The 25,411-nt window shown below is 36.3% G+C and overlaps 1 protein-coding gene across 1 annotated transcript in view; it reads right to left on the reverse strand.

The window, feature by feature from the left end:
- Positions 1-465: 465 nt before the first annotated feature.
- LOC138694913 (probable glutamate receptor) overlaps positions 466-25,411 on the reverse strand; it is a 30,533-nt gene continuing 5,587 nt past the window's right edge. The window contains exons 3-9 of the mRNA XM_069819102.1: positions 23,619-23,921; positions 18,568-18,656; positions 15,536-15,712; positions 9,093-9,298; positions 7,054-7,268; positions 5,530-5,792; positions 466-1,706 (exon numbers count right to left, since the gene is read on the reverse strand). Of these exons, the coding sequence (XP_069675203.1) occupies positions 1,424-1,706; positions 5,530-5,792; positions 7,054-7,268; positions 9,093-9,298; positions 15,536-15,712; positions 18,568-18,656; positions 23,619-23,921 (1,536 nt within the window). The 3' untranslated portion in view covers positions 466-1,423. The remainder of the gene's footprint in view (positions 1,707-5,529; positions 5,793-7,053; positions 7,269-9,092; positions 9,299-15,535; positions 15,713-18,567; positions 18,657-23,618; positions 23,922-25,411) is intronic.

The raw sequence follows: 25,411 nt of genomic DNA on the forward strand, positions 1-25,411 counted from the left end.
TAAAATACTGCACTGCAAGAACACAATTACATTCATGAGCTAGCATGCTAAGCATATTGTTGCTTCGCGCCTGCGAAGAAACCGATCATGAGAGCGGCAACTCACCTGGCCTTACACTGCACGATGGAAACAGAAGAGAGCGGGGGGATGGACAGTTGTGCGACCGGACAGCGTGAGCGGTACGGTCACAGGCTACCTCACGTAGCAAGTGGTTTCTCCAGTGATGCCGCCTTGACAACTTGTTCCTTTTCGAGAGCAGAGAGCGCATATAAATCTAACAATTACTTTAATTTTAATTACTGTGGTAAAACTAATAATACAAAATTATTACATTATGTTATATTATAAACTTTTTCTTTTGTAATTTCCTTGGGCTACCGCCGGTAGCCCCGGTAGTCCGCAAAATACGCCCCTGGATCGATGTCGCGCTGTCCTTGGTGATATCTACGATGTCAGCCGTCATTATGTCTAACAGCTTCTAAGCGTGATGTTTCCACCAGTGTTCTGTTGTTTCTTCCAAACATGTGGAACATTTCTACATTTTAATATGTTTTTCTTCCTGCATAATTTATAGCTATTACTTCAAAGTTTTTTACTGCGGAAATACCAGTATGACTCCGAAGTTTTTCACTTGCTCAGAATCACATAGCCACCTATATTTAGAATACCAAGTACTTTCAAATTTTCTAGTCACATTTCTGTCTTCTGGGACAAATTTAATTGAGGACTTTTATTTATTTTTGACTTAACTTCAACTTCTGCTCAAATGTTAAAGACAACAAAGAATTGCTTTTAAGAAAACTAAACAGAATCAAAATTAGTCACATTTTTTTTATGCCGATCGTCACCTGATCTCTTTTCATGCTTGATAGAGATAGTTAAAAACTGTAGCACAAGAAACAACATTCACAGGAAGGAAACACTGTCGTATCATTGTGCTGTATCAACCAGGGTAGACTCGTCTAGCCAAAAGTGAGCAGGCTGTATCATATTCTGTGTGTGAGCGAAGAAGGTGGTCCTGGGCGTGCACGTTTTTAAAGTGCAGCCACACCGAGTACTCTGGTGCAGATACGAGAGACTGAAGCAGACGGGAGAGACAAATTGTGTTCTGTCTACCCCACATGCAGTATCCATCATGGTTGCAGGAAACATTTCTAACGTGTCTAAAATAGATTATGCGAAACTTTATTAACTTTATCAGAAGTTAAAAGAAATCTGTCTAAAAATTCAAAACGAATATATAAGAGAATTATAATATTTATAGATACCTATAGTATGAATTATTTCGCGACATTTGGGCAGACGGTGTCTACCTTGTCTTCCCTGATGCTACGCCACTGATGAAGACGATGATGAAAGTTAAATTATAGGAGATATTGACAATTTATAGAGTGAAATTTCTATTAATTATGTTTTGATGTATTTATTGATTAATTTTGATGTATTTATTGATTAATCCTGTGATTGTGTGACGCAATTTCTTGGAGCGGGTAGCCTTAATCCGCCATCTGAGTACTAGAGTTTCCAGGACGAACTCCAAACCCAAGACCAAGATGGCCATCACAATGGCGAGAGATAAGGCGAGGAGCACTGGGTACACGTCATCAAATTCCACTTGCGGGAGTTGAATTTTTGTGGTTTTTGTTGCAGTCACTGACCCTCCTACTAGTCGATAAAGGATTCCAGAAGAGCGAAGTTGGTTGATGCTGGAACATAATATATTTTAATCAGTGCCAACAGTGAAAATACTTTTCATATTTCGAAGTTTGTACGAGGGTCATACTGAAAGTCATGAGCAACCCACTGTTCAGACAAACCAGGTACATCATCTTAATCTACAGACTTTGATGTCACTTTTCAACATAGACTCCATTTCTTTGCACACATTTTTCCTGCCGTTCTATAAGTTTGAAAATTCACTTGAGCACTGTAGAAGTCCGTTTCATCTTCCCGAAGACACTGACGCACTGCTTTCCGGATGTCCTCCAGCGTCTCATAGCATTGACCTCACAGCTGCTCCTTTACAGAACTGAAAATATTGTAGCCGGAGGTTGCCAAGTCGGAACTGTAGGGAGATAGTGGAAGAGTTTCCCACCCAAATGTTCTGATTTTCTCCATGGTGACACGATCAGAGGCCACGCATTATATGTTGCAGGATGGTCTTCTTTCCAGGGCGTTTCTCGCGCAATGCATGACGGAGTTTCAAAACTGTCTGAATATAGCGGACAGCATTTATGGTCTGTCCAGATTCAAGAAATTCAACCAAAATGCATCCCAGAACTCATGAACTCTTTCCTTGTTGCATTCCATGGAGGCAGTTTGAGGGCGACCGCTATGAGACTCATCTTGGATGCTCGTGTTCCTATCTTCGAAATGTTTTATCCATCTCCTAACACTGCTGGCGCCCATGCACACAACTTCGTATACACGCTGAAATATGAGGTGAATTTCAGCAGCAGATTTTTTTTTTTCTTTAACAAGGAATTTAATGACAGCACACTGTCGAAACGAACTATCGTTGTCGATCTTTTGCAAACATTGCCTGTGGTCACATGATAGAAGTTAATGACGTCACAGTATGTCAATACATAGTGTAAAGTCTGTAGATTATGATGTTATAATCGGTTTTGTTACATTGTTGAAATTGAAATTATAGCAATGTGTTGCTCATGCCTTTCAGTACGCCCCTCTGTAGCTTTGTAACATGTTTCATTGCACAGACACTCTTATACATAAATGATATTTATTACTCGTATATTAAATGCACTGAAAAAAAGGTAACATTTTGTTTTCTACACTGAACACAAAAGTACGTTACCATCAGTTTAAGTTTGTATGAACGATTGGATATTGCGTGACCGTCCAGCCATCCTAACTCAATGGTTCACTAATAAAAACTGTACAACATGTTAAAAATGCCTTTGTAAGTTTCATTGCAAATATAAGGAATCTCGCACTCTGTGTAGGCTAGAACCTACGCACAAAGATTTTCACGGTAGAGAGATTATCTGAAAAAGAGTGACTGTGGAAAGGTAGAAAGACGATTTGCAAAAAAATTTCCTAATGTTATCATTCCACATAGTAACAGCAGCAAAAGATTGTTCTTAAATCTAAATCTAAACATTTCACTGACACAATCAGAAGAATAACACACAATTCTAATGTCAACACAACTGTTCCTACAAAGAGACTAAATTGGACTCCCAAGTGTGAGGGGAGATGATTTGCCGCATGTTGCATGGCCTTGATGCTGGTCGCCTAAATATATATTAGTCAAAGCCCGAAAACTAGTTGGAACCTCATAAGTGATATGAATAAGGCATACTCATGAGGCAACTAAGCCAGGAGATAATGAGGTAGGTGGCCAGTTCCTTTCCCTCCTCAATTGCAAACATTGGTGACTAGTTACATACCACACTAATCAGACTTAAGATGTAAGCAACAATTTATTGTTCTTCCTCTGATACATATCGTCAATTATGATGTCTATTGCCTGGTAAAAGATGTATCAGCCAGAACCTAAATGAGAGGTATACGAGTCACAGATATGTTTAATATCGATATTTAAGTATTTGATTTTAAATTTTGAATTTGAAGTATAATTTTCTAAAATATTATTTTGATTAAAAAGTGTTTTTTCTCTATTTTCGTAATGATTAGATTGCGTTAGTTTTATACAATACCCTATAGATAGCTTATCTTTAAATCTTAAACTTTTGTTCTGATATGACGTACATATAATTATGCAAAAAAGTAATTATTTCCTTGATGCAAATTTCTGGGTACGTATAGCATGTAACATTTCATTTATACTTCATAGTATGCAAGAAAAAGTGCGAAAGACTGATTAATATAGATTTTAATATAAGCGTTTTTTTATTTCCATACAAGGCAATTTTGTTTCTAAGTATCTAGGCCTACTGCTTGATATTTAATAAAAATTATTATATTTCATGTGCATCACTTTTATATGAATTAACTTCAAATACCAGATATAAACAAAATTCATCCAAAAGTTTAGAAAGAATCTATGTACACAGGTGGACTGATAGAAGGACGGACAGACAGTTCTAAAAACTGTCTTTGATATCATGGATGCTAAAACGTTTATTTGAAATCTACGAGTATGATTTTGCAGCTTTACGATTCTTTTCCTCTACACTTCATGACAAATTAAAATCGTTATATTTCATTGAGAAATGAATGAATTAAACCACAGACAAATAAAATAATAAACCAAAGAATATGTAGATGTATTGAAATAAACCAATAAATTGATTGTATATAATTATTGAGACTGATAAGATAAAAATAAAAGATGATCCTTTGTTAGTATATTTTATTCCAAGTAGTGTTTCGAATTGTACTGAATGAATAAATGAGTGAGTGAGTGAACGAATGAATGAATGAAATAATTAAATAAATAAGTTAAATAATAAAATAAAATAAAATAAATAAATAAATAAATAAATAAATAAAATAATTAAATAAATTAAATAATTAAATAAATTAAATAATTAGATAATTAAATAAATTAAATAATTACATAAATAAAATAAATAAATAAATAAATAATTTAATTACATAAATAAATAAATAAAATAAATAAAAACAAAAATAAAATAAAGAAAATAAAGAAATAATTAAATAAATAAATTAATTAATAATTAAATAAATAAATTGAATAAATAAATAAAATACATAAATAAAATAAAATAATAATTCAATTAAATAAATTAATAATTAAAGAAATTAATTAATAATTAAAGAATTAATACATTAATAATTATTTAAATTAATTGAATAAACAAATTAAATACACAAATAAATAAAATAAACAAAATAAATAAATAAATTGAATAAATAAATAAATAAAATAATGAAATAAATAAAATAATTATATAAATTAAATAATGAAATAAATAAATAAAATAATTAAATAATTAAATAAATTAATTAAATAATTAAATATAAAAAATTATATAATTATATATATTATATAATTAAATATAACTAAATAAATAAATTAAATAATTAAATAAATAAATAATTAAATAAATAAATTAAATAATTTAATTAAATAAATAAATAAAATAAATAAAATAAATTGAGCAAATTAAATAATCAAATAAGTAAATTAAATAGTTAAATAAATAAATAAATTAATAATTAAATAAAGAAATAAATAATTAAATAAAGAAATAAATAATTAAATAAATACATAAATTAATTAATAAGTAAATAAATAAATTAATCAATAATTAAATAAATAAATTGATTAATAATTAAATAAATAAATAAAATAAACAAATAAATTAAATAGACAAATAAATTAAATAAACAAATAAAATAAATAAATAAATAAAATAAATAAATACACAAACAGGGGATAATAGAAATATGACAAAATATAAACTGAATCGTTTACTATAGCCTTCAAGCTTTGGTAGCTATACTATAATAAAGCAATGGGGTCTGTAGTGAGCCAATTACTCTGTAAAATAATTAATCTTTCCCTTTGTCACTTACTAGTAGTTGGCGATCCCTCTGTAAGGGCTGTTCTTCACAAACCCGAAAGCTGCAGTAGCTTTGAACATATCTGCTGGAATAGCCACAAGACTGCAGTTCACTTGCTGCAAGAAAGGCCATGCGGTAATGCCAGAGCAGAGGTAGGTCCTAGTTTTTAAGGCGCACACTCTGAGAAGCCCTTGCTCTGCGCTGGAAGGCAGGAATGTCTCATGCTGCTCCAGCTTTCTATGGTACACTTCCTGAATTAGAGGGCTTTTCGAGTTCTATAACAGACAATTGGTTTACCATTTCTAAGAAAATATTTAAATTGGAATTTTTCTATTGTTGTTGAAATATATTTAAAAATAAGTCTCAAAGGTTGATCCGAACTTTCAACTGAAGACGTACGTAGCTTCAACAGCGTCTGCTTTATATTTTATTAGCAACAGATAAAGTTAAATCCAGACTTCTCAAGATAGCCTATCTTTGGAATAAATACTGCATTACACTTATTCCATTCTGGACTACGTAATCATAACAATTATTTATTTTGCTCCAACTGGAGTTCAATTTTAACTGTTGTTTTAGATCTGTTATAGTGTTCCATACAATAGATTGCGACGTCTGCTAGCTATATTTTCATAGTTCACAGTTGTTGTGTAAAACAAGCTAAAAAATTTACATTTTTTTCTGCATGATTTTCAATGTAGATATCGTTCACACAAACATACCATATTTGTGCGATTATAATACGCACTTTTTTTTTGACAAAATCGCCTGAAAACTGGGATGCGTATTATGTTCGATGGCGTATTATACTCGTATTTGCACGCAAACGCTCAGACTCGAACAAATTTAACTTAACGCCCAATTTATGCCATGAGATGTAGTAGTAGGGAGCTGCTGACGGAAACAGTCATTACGTTCTCGTCTTTTGCGCACTTTTCATTCGTAATTTCATGTCCATTTTGTACAATAATAATTATTAATACGAATATTATTTTTAACCACGGTAATGAGTATTGGCTTATTCACTTCTTTCTTTCATTCTGAGATTTTATGTATAACACTTTTTACAATTGCATGTCTTTAAATAAACCAAAAGAATTTATCAATAATGAAGTTACTGAAGAAAGAGTGGCATGACGTTAGTCATTGTCATGCCACTCAATATTCTGACACCAGTTCCAGACCTGTTCTGTTACTGTAAGTGAGAATGAATGCTATGTATAGCTAGAGGTAACCTGTCTTGATAATACCGTTTAATCTTGAGCGGTTTTTAGCACAGGCGTGTATTATATTCGCCAGTAATTTTTTGTTCTGGATTTTTAGGATAAAAATAATGTCCGTATTATATTCGAGTAAATACGGTATATGGGTGCGGGTACTTCTTCATGGACATAAATTCCGTGAGAATGTCTATATAATCAATTTCGTGAGAAGGTCTATTATACTCATATTATCATCTTCTGATTTCTGATTATAAGGCCCTATGTAAGATACAGTGATTATAAGTTGCATAAGCGACATTAGTATTGTACAAACCGTAAAAAAATTGTATTCTCCAGACTTTTCCAACACATCCAATTCGTAATTTGACTTCAAGAGCCCCTGGAAATCAGCAAAAGGCAGTTTGAGCTTCTGGATGGTAAGAAAAGAAGTGAGAGTAGCCGAATATGCGCCCACAAGCACTACGGAGGTGAGACATGACGTCACCAGTATCATTCGTCTTGGAGTCGAAAATGGAGTCGTCTCCAGGCCTGCGAAAGAATTGGTTGATTGGAAACAAGAATAAAAAAAGATCGGGATTTAATGTTAGTTTATGACTACTTCTCATAATAATCGTTTTAGTGATAAAAAATTAAACAATAAAGTGTAATATACAACAGACAGTTACCACGGTATCTAGCCTTAGAATCTGCAAGCATCTTGTCTAATAACAGCAGAATATTATTATTCGCCACAGGGAAACGGTAGTGTTATTATTATCATAGTAGTTAGACCATGAACTAATGTAACTTGTGACCACGCCCAACAACGCCACTCCCCCTCGCTATGGGCATGAGGGCGCCGAAGTTGCGTATAAAATTAGTTGCGCCGCGCGGCCTGGCTTAGTAATATCTCGGCATCGCAAGCAGCTACAGATCTTCACCTGTGTGAACACTCGTTTCATTTTCAATCGCGTATAACGAGTGAAAGGTTAACTTGCAAGTAATATGTTTATCAACAGTAATCTCACTAGAGGTTTTGATTTTATCGATAAATCTGCGAATGGAACACGAGCAGATTTATCTAGAGAAAATCAAAACTCGAGTGGGATTTAATTGACTATTACACGATTAGAAGAAAGTATATAAAGATTATAAGTAACAAAGTACTCCAATACAATAAAATATTAATTGACTTACGAAAATAAACCTGTCTTCAAATGTATTATTGCACCATTACGCTAGATGGCAGTTGTGCCAACTATGGAATCTTCATTGAACTCTGTAGACGGTTACTAGTCAAGAAAGCTTTGTTGATTCAGTTTCATTTTTATTAAGACAGTTGCATTCCACTTCAATTATTCGAATCCCAGTAATCAATGTCACTTGACAGATGATTTTCAATAAATCTTAATATTAAACAATCTCTGATACGTGACTATCCATAATATCATATAGCAAAAGCTATAACATAACCTAACTAATTAATATACACAAGTGTTAGAAAAGTTTTAATTAACGACGACGACATAAAAAAATAAACATGAATAATTTTAAAAGGAATAATTATTGAATGTACAATTTTCAAATTTGAATATGGTTGGTGGTTCAATTGATATTATATTGGACGTGTGCGTAATAGAAGTGGAACTCGTTGATTTAGGCCTACGTGGTGTATTCAACTTATTCAGGATTTCAGAATGAATAATTTTAAAAGGAATAATTATTAAATGTACAATTTTCAAATTTGAATGTGGTTGGTGGTTCAATTGATGTTATATTGGACGTGTGCGTAATAGAAGTGGAACTCGTTGATTTAGGCCTACATGGTGTATTCAACCTATTCAGGATTTCCGAATGGTGCTCTTCATTTATTTGTAAATCGGATTTCAGAAGATGCATAGGTATGATCAGTGATTTTTATTAATTCTTGTTCTTGAATGCCAATGCGAGTGATATTTGAAACTGCTGTGCATCGACTGGAGTGGTTTGTAATTTTATATATATATATATATATTTTTTTGACGTCCAAACCAGCGCAGTTTCAAATGTTGGCAAACAAAGAAACAAATGCTAGGGACGCGATAAAATTAAACAAATGCTAGGGACGCGATAAAATTAAACAAATGCTAGGGACGCGATAAAATTATGCGATAAGCAGCCATGATTGGTTGAAATACGTCCTTTCGTACCGTTTTATTGGTCAAAAGTAGTATGACGTAGTAAGAGTGTAATAGTCAATTTAAAAATAATTAATTTCCTGGTTTGAAACCGCGAACTAAGGATAAAGTTGCAAGTAAGTAACCACTAGACCACCGAGGACAACAATCTGATTGCATTCCATACGAGAATGTTTTAGGCAAAAGAAGTACCTACCCTGCTGGGTTATGATTGCTATGACGCAAAAGAAGGCGTCATACAGTGTGTAGGTGGACTCCCAGGGGGTGCGAGAGACGCTGAGACTCACGGCCATGAGGACCATCATGACGAGCACTGCTCCCCAGAGCTTCCCTGTGAAAGGACGGATATGTCCCCGCCAGTCACTCTGCACCGCTCGAGGTTCCTGCACAAACATGAAGAATCTGCGCACAGTCATGGAGTAGAGTAGCCATTACGGAATAAGTGGGCATTGATAGATTTTGTAGGTGTAGAACATGGTTGTCTACTTATATCGTCAGCAGAAAATGCCTTTTTCTACAAGGGTTCGAAAGTTTTATCATATCTTTAAGAAACCTTTTGTAAACATTAAGCTAATTTGTACAAATAAACAAACATATACAGAGCGGTCTATGAAATTATCTACGGCATTCGGCGGCAAAGGGCCCCAATATTTCATTTAAAAAATATAATTTTTCCAATAGAAACACTTATCATTTTTGAAGCAATACATTACCATAATTATGTTTTTCTGTGTTCTCTGTGCTGAATTTCTTTCGGTTGTCCCTGAGTAGCCGCTTGTACATAAAGAAACTTCTTTCTACGTCGCAGGAAGTTTTTGGTGCAACTTAATGCTTACAACACTAAGCAAGTTCGTAGTGTTCTCTCCTCGATTAACAGCCAGCAACGATTAATTGGTTTTGTAGCCAGGATTCCGTCCCAAAACTGCCTGCATCTTTGTCTTGTAGGCTATGCCTTGGAAGTGTAATGTTAAACAACGGAGAACACCTTAATAAGTGGCACTCCACATTTCTCAAATTTTGTGATGCAGGCGGGAAAATGGCTGAAATTTGCGCAGAGAAAGGCCAAAACGCTGACACCCCTTCATGATGAATTGATTTTTTTTACGTTCTAATTTATTGCACCTGCGGTTCGTCCAATCTTTTAAGTACGTATAAATAAAAAATAAAAACTGATAAAAATGTAAAAAACTGTACGTAATTGCAAAGCCGCAATTATAGCAATAATGGACACATACGTTTTCACAACGTTGAGGTCTGATATAACCTCTGCAGTTGCGAGCGTCATTAAATAAACCATAATTTAAAAATGTTTACATACATACATACATAAAGTGCTAGGAAACTTACTGTGTTTATACAGGCGGCCGTTGGTCGCGCAGGTCTCCCGTTTTGTATGTCCTTTTTCTGGCTGCTCTCACCATGAATAACGAGATCGGTAAAGTAGGATCGCTCTTTGGATCCCCAGACAAAGACAAAGACAGAGGCTACCGCACGCTGAGCGGTTGTCTTTTGAAGTAAGACGGTCCCCCCAACCTTTTCTGTCCACTCGGGGGATGGGGTAATCTCTGTTTCCGCTTTCTGAGGCAAACATAAATGTTGCCAATTCTCCCCTGAATGCTAACACTAACTGCAGTCTTTTTTAATATGTTCAAACAATTCACAAGTGTTTTTGTTCGCTGTTTGAAAGTCTTCTGTAATTTTATTATTATTCTTATTCTTATTATTATTATTATTATTATTATTATTATTATTATTATTATTATCAGCTGGCTACAGACTGAAAGGTCCGGGGTTCGATCCCAGGTGGTGACAGGATTTTTTCTCGTTGCCAAACTTTCAGAACGGCCCCGAGGTTCACTCAGCCTCCTATAAAATTGAGTACCGGGTCTTTCCCGGGGGTAAAAGGCGGTCAGAGCGTGGTGCCGACCACACCACCTCATTCTAGTGCCGAGGTCATGGAAAGCATGGGGCTCTACCTCCATGCCCCCACAAGTGCGTTCATGGCATGTTACGGGGATACCTTTACCTTTATTATTATTATTATTATTATTATTATTATTATTATTATTATTATTATTATTATTATTTATTTATTTTTTTCGTGGAGTATATTGTAAATTACTTAGTTTTTTACAACCCCAAGATAGCAATGATAGATGAACAGCAATTTTAAAGACATAATTAACTTTATTAGGACAATAATATAACCCTGCCCAACCCCATACCCATCAAGGGAGTTATGTTGCAGGATATCAAATCAGCCATGCAGTAAGAAACATGCAGTGGAGTTGCTCGCAGCCTCATATGGACACGTTGTGTTACGATTTCCTCCGTACCACTGTGTTCTAAATCCTTTGGGAATGTTAAATGTTATGTTTTATTTAACGACGCTCGCAACTGCCGATGTTATATCAGCGTCGCCGATGTGCCGGAATTTTATCCCGCAGGAGTTCTTTTACATGCCAGTAAATCTACTAACATGAGCCTGTCGCATTTAAGCACACAAACGCCACCGAACTAGCCCGGGATCGAACCCTCAACCTCGGGCATAGAAGGTCAGCGCTATACCAACTGCGCCAACCAGGTCGACCTTTGGAAATGATCTGGCATCAACTGAAGTCTTATGTTAGGAAAAACAATATTATCCCGACTTGAGTCTAGTGTGTTAACTTCTGCGTGATGGAGCTGCAACAATTGGTCCTCATAATTGGTCCTCCTGTGTTCAACATACAATTAAAACGGAAGGGAATTATATGAAGCACGACAGGGACAGTAACCAAGAGAGATTTGTGATTCATTTAGGACAGAGTGACGACGAATAGAGGTAAGAGAAGAAAAATGTCATATTTTATTACATAACATTTCAGATTTCGCTGCGAATTTAGACACGAAACACAAATTGACAATATTCTTTCGGTGTTAGTAGATTATTATTATTATTATTATTATTATTATTATTATTATTGATATAGTATAAGTATGAAAATATATTAGTTTGAAGAAGTTGACCGTACAATGATTATATAACGGATCTTTATACACACAGTAACTCAAAATTAACCATTCATTAATTCGTGATTGATTGAATGAAAGTACAATTTGTTGTATAGAAATAAATATACGATTGTTTCATACCCACGTGGCGAAGTCAATGTAAAATGTGACAACTGCGCGCCTAGAAATTTACGCACGCGTCCCTTAATGACCGGGCTGGACCGTGTAGCTAAGTTCTTCTAGCAACAAAAGAGACCGACTGGGGATCCTTTGAAACATCCTACAAGTTCCTAGCTCTGGTGATAACGAAATGGTTTTTGCGAGATGAGGCCAAGAATTTGCCACAGATTACCTGATATTCGTCTTATGGTTGGGGAAAATCTCGGGACAAATCCAACCATCGGCCCGAGCAGGAATCGAACCCACGTCCGAGCGCAGCGCCTGATCAGTAGGCAAACGAGCAGCCGCTGAGCTACGCCGGTGGCACACATATGTAGGATTAGTTTACAATAAAAGCAAAGAATGACATTGTGTCACTTCTAACCTTGAATGTTGTACAGTTATCTGTGTTGCAACTTTAGAAATGGAAGTAAATTGTACTAAATTGCAGAACTATCTTTATGCGATGTCACATGTATTTATGCATGTCGGGAAATTATCAACAGTTGTTGATACAACCGCGTGACATTATTTACAGCCTTCCTGTGACACATTAATTTCTTCAGCGACAAAGCACAGGCGTCAGGTAACGAAACTTCCAAGGGAAGGTCTCAAAGTGGAAATGTGACAATTTGATGAAAGGCATACCACGTTGTAATGTTTTAAGAGTATGTTCGAATACACCCAGGTTAAAGTGCCCATACACGTACGAGTCTGGCCTGCAAACCTGGCTCGGCGAGCGTGACTCGGGAGCTGGGCTCGGATATATTTCACCACAGACGCTTGAGCGAACTCCTGGATTTTGCTCGTACATTTCAGCATCCAGAATGGGTTCTCGAAGCAAGTTGCAGCAGCTGTGATAATACTAGATGAATTCGATGTGTTATTATAAAGGTCTAATTTTTCATGGGTTTGTAGAACAGTCATTGAACGTTGCGGCTTACAACAGATTAGACATGCTTTTCCCTTGTCAAGACAAATTCCTACAGCATCTCAACACTGAGTAAAAAGTAGTGCTGTCGATCGATCAAAATATTAAATCGATTAACGATTTGAATTTAACCGATTAATCGAGCTTTGATCGATTTGAAACAGTTTTAATATACTGTAAAGGTAAGCGTTCACTACATCGTATCGCACTCCTCGTAGAAAACGCACGCAACGGATATTTTAAATGCAGTGCGTTCACTGTAACGGCTCCACCTCATCGCCTCATCGGATTCCCCTATCAGCTGTTTAAAACATGACGTCGTACGATATTGATATTACTGAAAACAGAGGAGTTGAGGTTAGGTCTATTAATTACGTCTGTTAGCGAATAAGAATTTGTAATTGCTTCATGCGTCTTAATTGAAGAGGAAGAAACGAAAGAAATATTGGTTACATAATATATTTGCAAGAAACGACTTGATTACTGTAATGGGAACGCCTCAAATTATATAATTCTTCGCAATTTTCTACACGCGAAATAAGTTTTCCGTCTGCCATTTTGGCGCGACACTGAACATGGCACAACATAATAGTAACAGTTAACCAATTAAAATTGATTTATTAAAGAAGGCCATGATCGCACGCATCGGAAAAGTTGCCCATCCGAGAAACGTGGACGGATTTGCCTCGAGGCGATGCTTCCGATACGATGTAGTGAACGCGGTTACATAACAATTACAGCAAAGATTGTCTTTTTCCGATCCGTGCGATTCGTCCGATGCCTGCGATACGATGTAGTGAACGCTTACCTTAAGACACAATTATAGTTAAATTTAATTTGTGTTTGGTAATAAGCATAAGTATAAAATGTAGTATAGACTACAGTATTATACAGTATGTATGCATACTGTATCGTTGTATTACAAAACAATACTATTTTAGTTATTTACTAACATATTTATTATGTAGGCTTATAATTTATTGTGTCAATCTCCGGGGATTTTTGAGACAAGCACAAATAAAAAAGTATGAAGACTTACCTAGTTAATACTGCTTCATCAATGATTTTAAATATGTGAGTGCATTCACATACTCCGAATTAAGTGCTACTCTACAGTACGTTTAGTAACAATGTTTCCTGCATCCCTAAATACGAATTTTTTTTTCTGTCAAGCACTTCTCCACGATCGTTCAATTTAAATCCAAACGTTTCACCGAGTTTACGTCTCAAATTCTTATAGGCCTATAACACAACGGATTGTCACTTTTTTTCACAGACCACAGAAATCTGATTTTTTCTTTAGCAAACTAAACACACAAGCTTCAACTAGAAACTCAGTAAAGAATCTGCAACAAAACAGCAGACTGGCCCCTACTGTAATCGGGTTACAAAAGTTTAGAAAGAGAAAATAGTTACTCCCTCACTTGCACACAGTGTAGTCATGAGGGGGGCGGATTTCAGAAAAGTATGTATTTCATATGCTAGGAAGACGAGTTGAGAAACTGTGTTTCAACTTTCAATAGGAGTAGACCAGGTCACTGTCCTCACATCTTAATCTCTTTCTGAAGTGTTTGTGCAAAGATTTGCCTTATGCTACCTATTACCTGCTTTGCAGTTACAAAATAACGGCATTATCGTGTTTGAAGTAAGCAATTTCTGAGAGACGAATATTGTCGGAATTTTTACTCTGAGTTTGCATTAACACAATACTAATTAATATCAAGTACAACCAATTAATTGTAATCGACTTAATTATTCGATTAAATATTTTTTATCGATTAATCTTACAATAGAAATTAATCGATTAAATCCTACAACCACTAGTAACAAGGAGTTTCAAAACTTGACCCTTATGCTCTAAAATGCAATTCAAGGAAAAAATATTTAAACAATACTGATTTGAGAGGTCCGTTATGTAAAAGAATTTATGATCTTTACCAAACTAAATAGCTATGAAGGGTTTACTAGAACGCTTTTGTATACATTTTATTATTATTGAAGGATGCTTTTTTGGATCGAAATTAAAAGAAAGAAGAAATATGTACTTTCACAGAAAGATATTTTGAAAGGAATATAAGTAAACACATCCATTATAAAAGTTCTAATTTTTTTTGTTAAAAAGGAGTTTTAAACTTGACCCTTATACCCTAAAATACAACTCAAAGAGGAATTGTGTTTATAACAACATTACTGATTTAGGAGACCTGCCCTGTAAAAGAATTGTGTTCCTTTTTACCAAACTAAATCGCTGTGAAGGATTTAGGCCTACTATAACGCTTTTCTATACATTTTATTGCTGAAGGATACTTTGGATCGAAAGTAAAAGGATGAAAAAATATATACTTTCAAAGAAAGGTATTTTGAAAGGAGTACAAATAAACACACCTATTATAAAAGTTCTGGACTCATTTCGCTGGAATTATCACCTTCATCTTACTCAGACGCTAGATAACCATAGCAGTTGATAAAGCGTCGTAAAATAACCAATTAAAAATAGAAATGATTTGATGGAGATCACTGGCCAAAAACAACAGTTTCTTATGTAACTTGCTTACTTTGAAAGATGTATAGGTGTTGTGAAGTCCATAACATCAGACCTCTCTGACGTCATCATGAAGGCGTTGATAGCAACATCGACTTGATGTTTCTGCAGCAAGGCCACCATTCCATTCCAATCGCCGTTGTTGTTGATCGAGCCCCACGCCATGTCGACGGGGGGCGTGATGTTAGTCCTGTGAACGTGATAATACTTAGGCCTACGTTGTAATTATACTTCAAGAAAAGAGACATCGAAGTGAGCGAAATATTCTGGGTAAAACTATTTCATAAATTACTCTTTTTAATTACAAATGCTATTATAGTGGATAAGAAACAACTGACCTGTAATTCTCTCCATCAGGAAGAAGGTTCTTTACTTGCCATAAATCTACGACACGTAATCACCCTTTTTTACTTTTCTAAAGAATCCCATTCCTGTCTACACCTCTGGAGTAACGGTCAGCGCGTCTGGCCGCCAAACCAGCTGGCCCGGATTCGAATCCCGGTCGGGGCAAGTTACCTGGTTGAGGTTTTTCCGGGGTTTTCCCGCAACCCAATACGAGCAAATGCTGGGTAACTTTCGGTGCTGGACCCCGGACTCATTTCACCGGCATTGTCACCTTCATATCATTCAGACGCTAAATAATCTAAATGTTGATACAGGTCGTAAAATAACCCATAAAAATAAAATAAAAACCCCATTCCTAAGTTTCTCCTCGTTCTTGTAAGTCCGTTGTTCTTGTTAAGTTTTGGGTCTACGAATTTCGAATCTAATAAGTATGGTAACCATAAGGCCAACGATGACCACTATAGTGGTGAAAGTTATGATGATAACGCTCATAGTAATGATGAAGTTGATGATGATGATGATGATGATGATGATGAAGAAGATCAGACGTCTCCAAAAGCCTACTCGCGAGTAAGCCCCTTAACGGAACCGAAGGCAGTATACCTTATTTTATTTCAAGGAGTGCAGTTCGGTGATTCCTTTGAACACCCATTTACAGATTTATGACTTTCTACACAACAGCTCTGACAATTCCATCCTGTCCCCTAATCCCAACATTGCACAGTTGTCACAATCCTGATGACCTTCGAAATTATGCAGTGAAACTGACGGGATTCTTGGAATTCGGAAACGATGCGGCAACTCTGCCTCCACGTGGATTTGACGGGCTCCTGTCAATTCTTCTGAACGAGGGTTGTGATTGGTTACTAACAAGAGAAGACAAGATTTCCGTCATAGTAAGGAAGACATTTATTTATGACAACCAATTAGTAGGGGGCAGTAGAAGGTCTGTCGGCAAAGTCCTTTCTATGAAACTGCACTCCATGAAAAAAAATAAAGTATACGTAAAGAGCGCGCTCCGCCTCACCCATCCCCACCTGTACTGTACTCAATGTTTATGCGTAAACGAAGAGCAGTGGCGGACTGCCATCATCATTGTGTTGGTCGGAGTGTTCCACCGTTTCACAATATCTTCTAATCATGGACATAGTGCATTCAAGGATGAATAGGAAGAGAAATTTTTTGTGTTAGTGGGGAGAATGTGAAATGCGTAATTTGTTCGAAAATTCTTAAGCGTGTGTTAAAATTCAACATGAAACGACAATACTCGACTCTTCACAAAGAATATCATACAATTACAGGCATGTTGGACATGTGAAAATAATTTATTTTGGGACTATCTGTATAACTGTTGCTTATACATAATAATCAGTATATAACAATACCTTTACACTTAGTTCCGCATGACAGACATGTTTTTCGTTTCATTTTGGGTGAAATGCGTAGGCCCACAAATATTTTGATAAATATAAAACAAGAAAATACAAACACAAATCACACACGTGTCCTCAGTCTTAAACAGAAAAAGCTTCTTGCTAGCTATGTTCTAGCTTGGGATATTGGAAAATCAATGAAGTCCTTTACAGAAGCATCATTTGTAAAATAGTGCATACAGAACGTTACTAAAATACTGTGTCCAGAACAAAGTCAAAGTTTAAGAAAATTAAATTGTTTCCAACTACAGTTCAGAGAAGGAATTTCAAGATTGTAAATGTAATTAAATCTGAAGTCGAAACCACAGTTAACCAGTTTGTAGCTGACTCACATGCATTGGACGAAAGCACAGATAGAAATGACAAAGCTCACCTAGCCATTTTCATCCGAAGAGCTAATGAACATTTTAGTGTGTCTGAATGTCTTCTAGATGTAATTACAAAATACAACTGGAGAAGATATTTTCCAGGCACTGAAAGGCACCATAGAACAGAAGAGATTGAATTTGCAATGGCTTGTGTCAATAGCAACAGACGGGGCTCCAGCTTCATAGTATGTCAAAATAATATACAAACGTATGATATTTCTTATTCTTTTGATGTTATTATTTGTAAACATAAGCAGACCGTTGCCGCGATCCCCCACTGATCGCTACCATCTGTTGAGGTATACCTTATTTTATTTCAAGGAGTGCAGTTCGGTGGCTCCTTTGAACACCCACTTACAGATTCATGACTTCCTACACAAACAACTCTGACAATTCCGTCCTGTCCCCTCGTCCCAACATTGCACAGTTGCCACAATCCTGGTGACCCTCGAAATTATGCAGTGAAACTGGCGGGATTCTTGGAATTCGGAGAAGATGCGACAACTCTGCCTCCACGTGGATTTGACGGGGATCTGTCAATTCTTCTGAACGAGGGTTGTGATTGGTTACTAACAGGAGAAGACAAGATTTCCGTCACAGTAAGGAAGACATTTATTTATGACACTCAATTAGTAGGGGGCAGTAGAAGGTCTGTCGGCAAAGTATTTTCTATGAAACTGTACTCCATGAAATAAAATAAGGTATACGAGTCTTTCCCCTCTTTTCTAGCTTAAAACACACTGTGTTCGGCGGGCAGCATCGAGAGCACAAATGACGACACGCTTTTTGGAGACCTCTGATGAAGATGATGATGATGATGATGACGACGACGATGTTATGTAAGAATAACGATCTATTTCATTCAAGAATTAAGTTTGAAAGTACAAGTACCTACTTACTTGAAGTCCATAAGCTCTTCAAGCAGTTGCCACATGTCTCCAATATAACCAGATATTCGGCAGCTTCCATCTTTCTCTTTGTTATATGGCTGCGAAGGAAAAAAATCATTAAAATGATTTATTCCGAGTTTTTTTTCTATCTCATATTCCACTATTTTTATATTACATTGGTTACTTCAAAAGCATTATTTTGTAAATTACAACAATATGAGCAATTAGCTTAGCTCAGGCGGTAGTGCGTTCGTCTGCTGATCAGGAGTTGTGCTCGGGCGTGGGTTCGATTCCCGCTTGGGCTGATTACCCGGTTGGCTTTTTTTTTTTTTTTCGAGGTTTTCCCCAACCGTAAGACGAATGTCAGATAATCTATGGCGAATCCTCAGAGCTCATTTCGCCAAATATCATCTCGCTATTCCATCTACGCTAAATAATCTAGTAGTTGATATAGCGCCGTTAAAATAACCAACTAAAAAAATAGGATGTTTAAATGTCGGAAAAATTATTTTGATATCTTTACGAGGTCATATTAAGTATGCGATTTTTCATCAATTGATCTTAAATTGTGCATATTTCCTCACTTGTAAAGATCATTATCGGCCTTTAACCAGTTGCTTGTAGTAGGTATAATACATTTAATGCGAGTTTTTTAAAGGTTTATTATTTTAGTTATAAATAATTTATATTTCAGGAAGGATTTCTGTCCGTCCCATCCGTACAGATATAGTATCAGCTTACTTAATACCCTAAGAGTGAAACCTAACCATTTTTCCCCTATTACTATGGATAACAGTGATTTTCTGGATGTCAGGTTTTGCCAGACAAAATACATTTTAATATTAGATTACATTAATCTAATAATAATTAACAATGTAATGTGCTAGAGGTCCAGGAAGAAAATATAGAACTACTTTATCACAAATTATTAAGCCATTTAGAAAATATCTCCCAACATAAAGATGAGATGTGGTAGAGTCTGTGTGATGTATCTTGTCTCACTGTGAAAAGAAAGAGAAAGGAGATATGTCTTACTTCGTCTGTGTTGTTATGGCGATGGGGGAATGGAGCGATGCCGTCCATCCATCCAGTGGCAGAAGGGACTAGTTGATACATTCTGAAGTGCAAAATAAAATAACAAAATATTTCTCTTCGTACTGTGTAGTTCCGTCACTGAGCTTGTCTTTCAAGAAACTGAGTTCCGGAAGCCTGTACAATAACAAGATTTTGAAAGGAATCCTGAAAATTTACAATCCTTCTATAATCTCCACACTCATTTGAAGGGACTTGGTTTTATTGCTACTGAGACAAGATAAACCTTACCAGGTATAAATAAGTAAATAAGCAAGACATTGTTATTGTTAATACTTTATTATTATTATTATTATTATTATTATTATTATTATTATTATTATTATTATCATCATCATCATCATCATCAGTGGCGGCTCGTGAACTTGTGGATTGGGAGAGCTGCAGTAGATTTCGGTACATACAAATTTCACTTCTTGATACCATTACTAATAAGTATAGGACAAAAATAAATGCACTACATATCGAAAAACCAAAACTTCCTGACTTAGTTGGGAGATGTCTGTGGGACCATTTGCTAATCCCTAAGAAAAATTAATACCATCGATTTCAGTCTGAATTTCAGATCGGCAGACACTCAACTTACAATCTACCAGTTCATTTTGAATTGTCTTAGAATAACCTTAAACAGTGGCATGTTCCAAATGATTTTTGAGAGGCTCGTTTAGACTACTCACGAACTGTAGCAACCCACGAAACACATCAGGGTTCTTCGAATCGTTTTTTCATTATGTCCCCTAAGGGGAAGTTCATATTGGCCACAAAATTTGATACAATCAATATTTTTCTTTAAAATAATTTCACGATTTTTTCTCACTTCTTGATTATGTTTGAGAATGTTTGTTCTGTTCGTTTCACTTAATTGCACTGCAATATTAGTTTTGCCTAACACAGCCAATGAAACAACATTTTTCAGGTGAGACTGCGAAGATTCGTGCATTTTGCTTTTTAGGGGCAAATGTCCTAAATCTGTCACACCACTCCTAGTCCATGCAGCATCACCACCGAAGAGGAGGCAAGGAAAACAAAATACAGATTTTTTTTGTTCACATCCACGTAACCACAAATGCTTAGCGTAAATTTCATTGTTATACTTCCTTACATATATGCACTATTTCGGCTGGATGAAGCTTAAGTAAGATTTAAGTCAGGTAACGGACGACCCTTTAATTTCACTTCATTACATCAATATTCTCCGCAAGGGAAAGTTGAGAAAAATAAAATAATTATTCTGTGATTCACACACACTCATGCTTGCAAATTTGTACTGGTTAAGTTACGGTATTAAGACGTCACACCAAAGCAACACTCAGATATAGTGATGGTCAACAATTTTCTAAAACTGGAAAAGAAGTCTCTTCGTATTTAACGTGCTATATCAAAAGGATTCTACTCGTGCAATCATTTTGAGTTAAGGCAAATATTAGGTTCTGCTGGAGGCTGGATATATATATACGTAATAATAAGGCAAAAGAGAATATTAATTTCGTTATATTAACTCGATAAGATTCTACAACAATAAGTAGGTGAAAAGAAAATAAAAATTTTGTCATTAAGTTTCAAGGGAATAGAGAATACATTTGACGTAGCATTACAATAGCGGTGTGGGAGGAGAGGAAAGATCCCTTGTGGTCTGGCTCTGCAAGTCACTGCAGCGAGATATGGGATTTAAACAGCGGCAGTTTCCCTCTGCTTCCCTTCACCTTTCTACCCCCTGACCATGCAAGACACACTCTCTATGAGCTGACCACCCTGCAGATCTCAGGACGACTTTGAATGCAGTGTCAATTCCAATACAGTCGACGCGCAAAAAGATTATGCATAAGATAATAAAACATATTCCCGGCCAGATGAAATATAAAGCAATTTACCAATAAAAGCTGTAACAATTCTTCTAAAAATTAAAATAAATATTATTTTCATTTTCCTGTCAAAGCAGGGAGTGCTGCAGCTCCGCAGCTCTTATGGACGAGCCGCCCCTGATTATTATACTATTTCAGTACATGACGTTGTGATTTTACCGTGGTGGGAATATACTCCTAGCACGATTTTACCCTCTTTGGTGATATCTGGTATTAGTTGGCAACACTGAAGAGACTGCCAAATTCATAGACTTACTAAATAACCGCTAGACCGGTCACTGGCGCTAGTGTTATGTTCCCAAATTGAACAGTCGACGAGCGGCCATTTGTTTGGTAGAGCTGAATAAGTATGGTTCTTTCGTGTGCTGCTTTTTATTGCAGCAATGCACACGAATGTAAAGATAAAGAAGGAAGGAATGTTATATTTCACTGGTTAGTTAATCCTTAATTTCTACGACGATTATTTCTCCATATTATGTTATACTGTAGAAGACAAACTATTATACTTGCCATGTGACTCTTTATGCTTCAAGTTTCCTCTGAGTAAAGATTCCCTTAACCGAAAGTGCAATCCGCAGAGAGAATTTCTACCCTACATTGAATCATTCAGTGTGTTCAACTCATTTCGAAGATAGTAATTACCTTTCAAACTACGTTATTATACACTGTTGTTGTCCTTCAGTCACTCTATATCATTCATTTTCTTCAAATAGCATACATGAATAATAAAATTATTCACCGAACTTAAACATACAGAAACTGCATAAATTATAAAAAATATATATTTTTATTATAACTGATTGAAAGTAATTCCTGTCTTAGTTACGGATTAATGAAACATTTTCTTATGCAATTGCTGCTGCTACTGCTATTATTACTACTACTATTCCTGCTACTGCTGCTACTACTTTTTTGACTTCATACAGCAGTTTAACCTACAGGTTGAATTAAAAGTTGACATATTAATTCATATATTAACCGTGGTTATGAATGTTCACATTCAGAGTTCCTATGAAAATGATGAAAGTCTGAACACAGTAGCTACCTATGTCTGACACCCAGGGTTGTCGGGTATCCCGATTTAGGCGGGGTTCTCCCAATTTCCTGGTTGAGTCCCGATTAAAGGGAGTCGGGATTGACAAAAATCCCGATTTTACAGATATTAGCCTTGATCATATTTAAACAAATTAGTCTGTATTTCCTATTATCCGATATTTTCATTTATATATTGACTCAAATGGTAACATTGTAAACATAGATAATCCGCGGATATTTAGTAAGTATATGAGGTAGCCCAGCTGATTGCTGTAAGGTAACTAAACTCGCAAAATAATACTTCTTCCAGTTCTACCGCATTGTTGATTATTTAGTTCCGGTCCCTAGTCGCTGTTCTCGCAATTAGTAAACATTGTGTGTTTTAAGTGCGTTGAGTGGCAAGAAAGATAGCGTTTGATATCGTACTTTACACTAATAACAGAGACATACAATTGCTGCGTTTTATAGTTTAGTGAACTATGTTTAAACATGGATTCATCGTCAGATAGTGAAACTGTTGCAGTACCGGTTCCAAAATTAATTTATTAGCAAATTGTTAAAACATAGGCTATTCGCGGTTAGTAAAAGAAAAAATTATTGTAATGTTCACTATACTGTGTGTCCTTCGTATTTTAGTGTTTCTCACGGAGGCGAATAGGCCTATTACATTAAAAAGCACGTGAACACTGTACAGAAAACTGCTATAAATCTTATGATAGGCTAAATTGTTGACAAGTCTAATGTCTTAGGTTAGCTTCTGATATCCCGACTTCCCTCGGAGAAAACCTAGCAACTCTGCTGACAGCAGAAACACGGTATTAAAGGTATCGCAAAAGAAGTATTGTTTCTTTAAACAAAAACATTTAGCTTTCGGATATGCAATACAACACGTATTCAAATAGCGGTTTCGAAATCCCGCGCGTTTTCTACCTAACAAATGGCGGCTTTCTGCTGCTTCAATTTGGGAACATATTTCTCACTTCTCCGCTACGGCGTGGTAGGGGCTCGGCCAAATTAGTCTTTTAGGAACTACTCTTACGTGATCCTCACTATAGACTAACAATTACTTACCTGAATAGAGGTGCCGTGCAAAAGAATTCCGTCAAGCCCGGAGCGTCGTTTCCAGAGCTCCAGGTCCGGCCAGCCAGTTGATCCTGAGCTTGGACTCCAACTTCCGTAGTCGAATCTATGTAACAGCCCTCCCTGCCACACTCGGTACACCTCCGTTATTTGAAACTGCGACCCTTCTTCGCTCCAGACCACCAGGAACTCACAGTCGAGTGGTATATTCACTCCGGATAGAAGATCGACCCCTGGACTTAATCCTGGGGGCAGCACTAGCAACCAGACGGGGCCTGACAGCTCTTGCTGCAGCTGAAAGCAATAACAATGGAGTTGAGTCATATGCTGGAACAGAATCACACGGTCTCGGAAAAACAATGACAAGAATGAGAAACATATGGTTTAAGTTTGACTAAAATTTAAAATATCTTATACCGCAATCTTGACAGAGGCACTCTCAGTGGGGGCAGTTGAGGCAAGAGCCTCTACTGATAGGCCTAAGTTCAGACTTTTTTATTTTATAATATATTACTCCGAGGCTTATTTGAAGGATTCGTAACAAGCTGTTTTTTACGGTGATGGGTTGTTAGCCCTTTGCCCAACCCCCAAGCTGGAGGACCACCCCTCATCGGCTGTCCGCGACTGCTTATTCAATATATTCATATTTGGAGGCCGTCTCCTCGATCCGCAATCTGAGGACGCGCCATGCCGTGGTGATAGGGACCCACAATACATGGCGATTAATTAAAATGTGTCTCAGTGAAACATACAGCAGAGTTCGTATAAGTCAGTTTCTGTCAGATGCGTTTCCAATTCACTGTGGGCTAAAGCAAGGAGATGCACTATCACCTTTACTTATTAACTTTGCTCTAGAGTATGCCATTAGGAAAGTCCAGGATAACAGAGAGGGTTTGGAATTGAACGGGTTACATCAGCTGCTTGTATATGCCGATGACGTGAATATGTTTGGAGAAAATCCACAAATGATTAGCGAAAACGCGGGAATTTTACTGGAAGCAAGTAAAGAGATAGATTTGGAAGTAAATCCCGAAAAGACAAAGTATATGATTATGTCTTGTGACGAGAATATTGTACGAAATGGAAATATAAAAATTGGAAATTTATCTTTTGAAGAGGTGGAGAAGTTCAAATATCTGGAAGCAACAGTAACAAATATAAATGATACTGGGGAGGAAATTAAACACAGAATAAATATGGGAAATGCCTGTTATTATTCGGTTGAGAAACTTTTATCATCCAGTCTGCTGTCGAAAAATCTGAAAGTTAGAATTTACAAAACCGTTATATTACTGGTTGTTCTGTATGGTTGTGAAACTTGGACTCTCACTTTGAGAGAGGAACATAGGTTAAGGGTGTTTGAGAATGAGGTTCTTAGGAAAATATTTGGGGCTAAGAGGGATGAAGTTACAGGAGAATGGAGAAAGTTACACAACACAGAACTGCACGCATTGTATTCTTCACCTGACATAATTAGGAACATTAAATCCAGACGTTTGAGATGGGCAGGGCATGTAGCACGTATTGGCGAGTTGGGAGTGTTAGTTGGGAGGCCGGAGGGAAAAAGACCTTTGGGGAGACCGAGACGTAGATGGGAAGATAATATTAAAATGGATTTGAGGGAGGTGGGATATGATGGTAGAGACTGGATTAATCTTGCTCAGGATAGGGACCTATGGCGGGCTAATGTGAGGGCGGCAATGAACCTCCGGGTTCCTTAAAAGCCAGTAAGTAAGTATAAATATATTACTCCTCGATATGGGGAACTATTAATAATGGAATTC

This window comes from Periplaneta americana, chromosome 2, assembly GCF_040183065.1.
Source record: "Periplaneta americana isolate PAMFEO1 chromosome 2, P.americana_PAMFEO1_priV1, whole genome shotgun sequence".
NCBI classification, from domain to species: Eukaryota; Metazoa; Arthropoda; class Insecta; order Blattodea; family Blattidae; genus Periplaneta; species Periplaneta americana.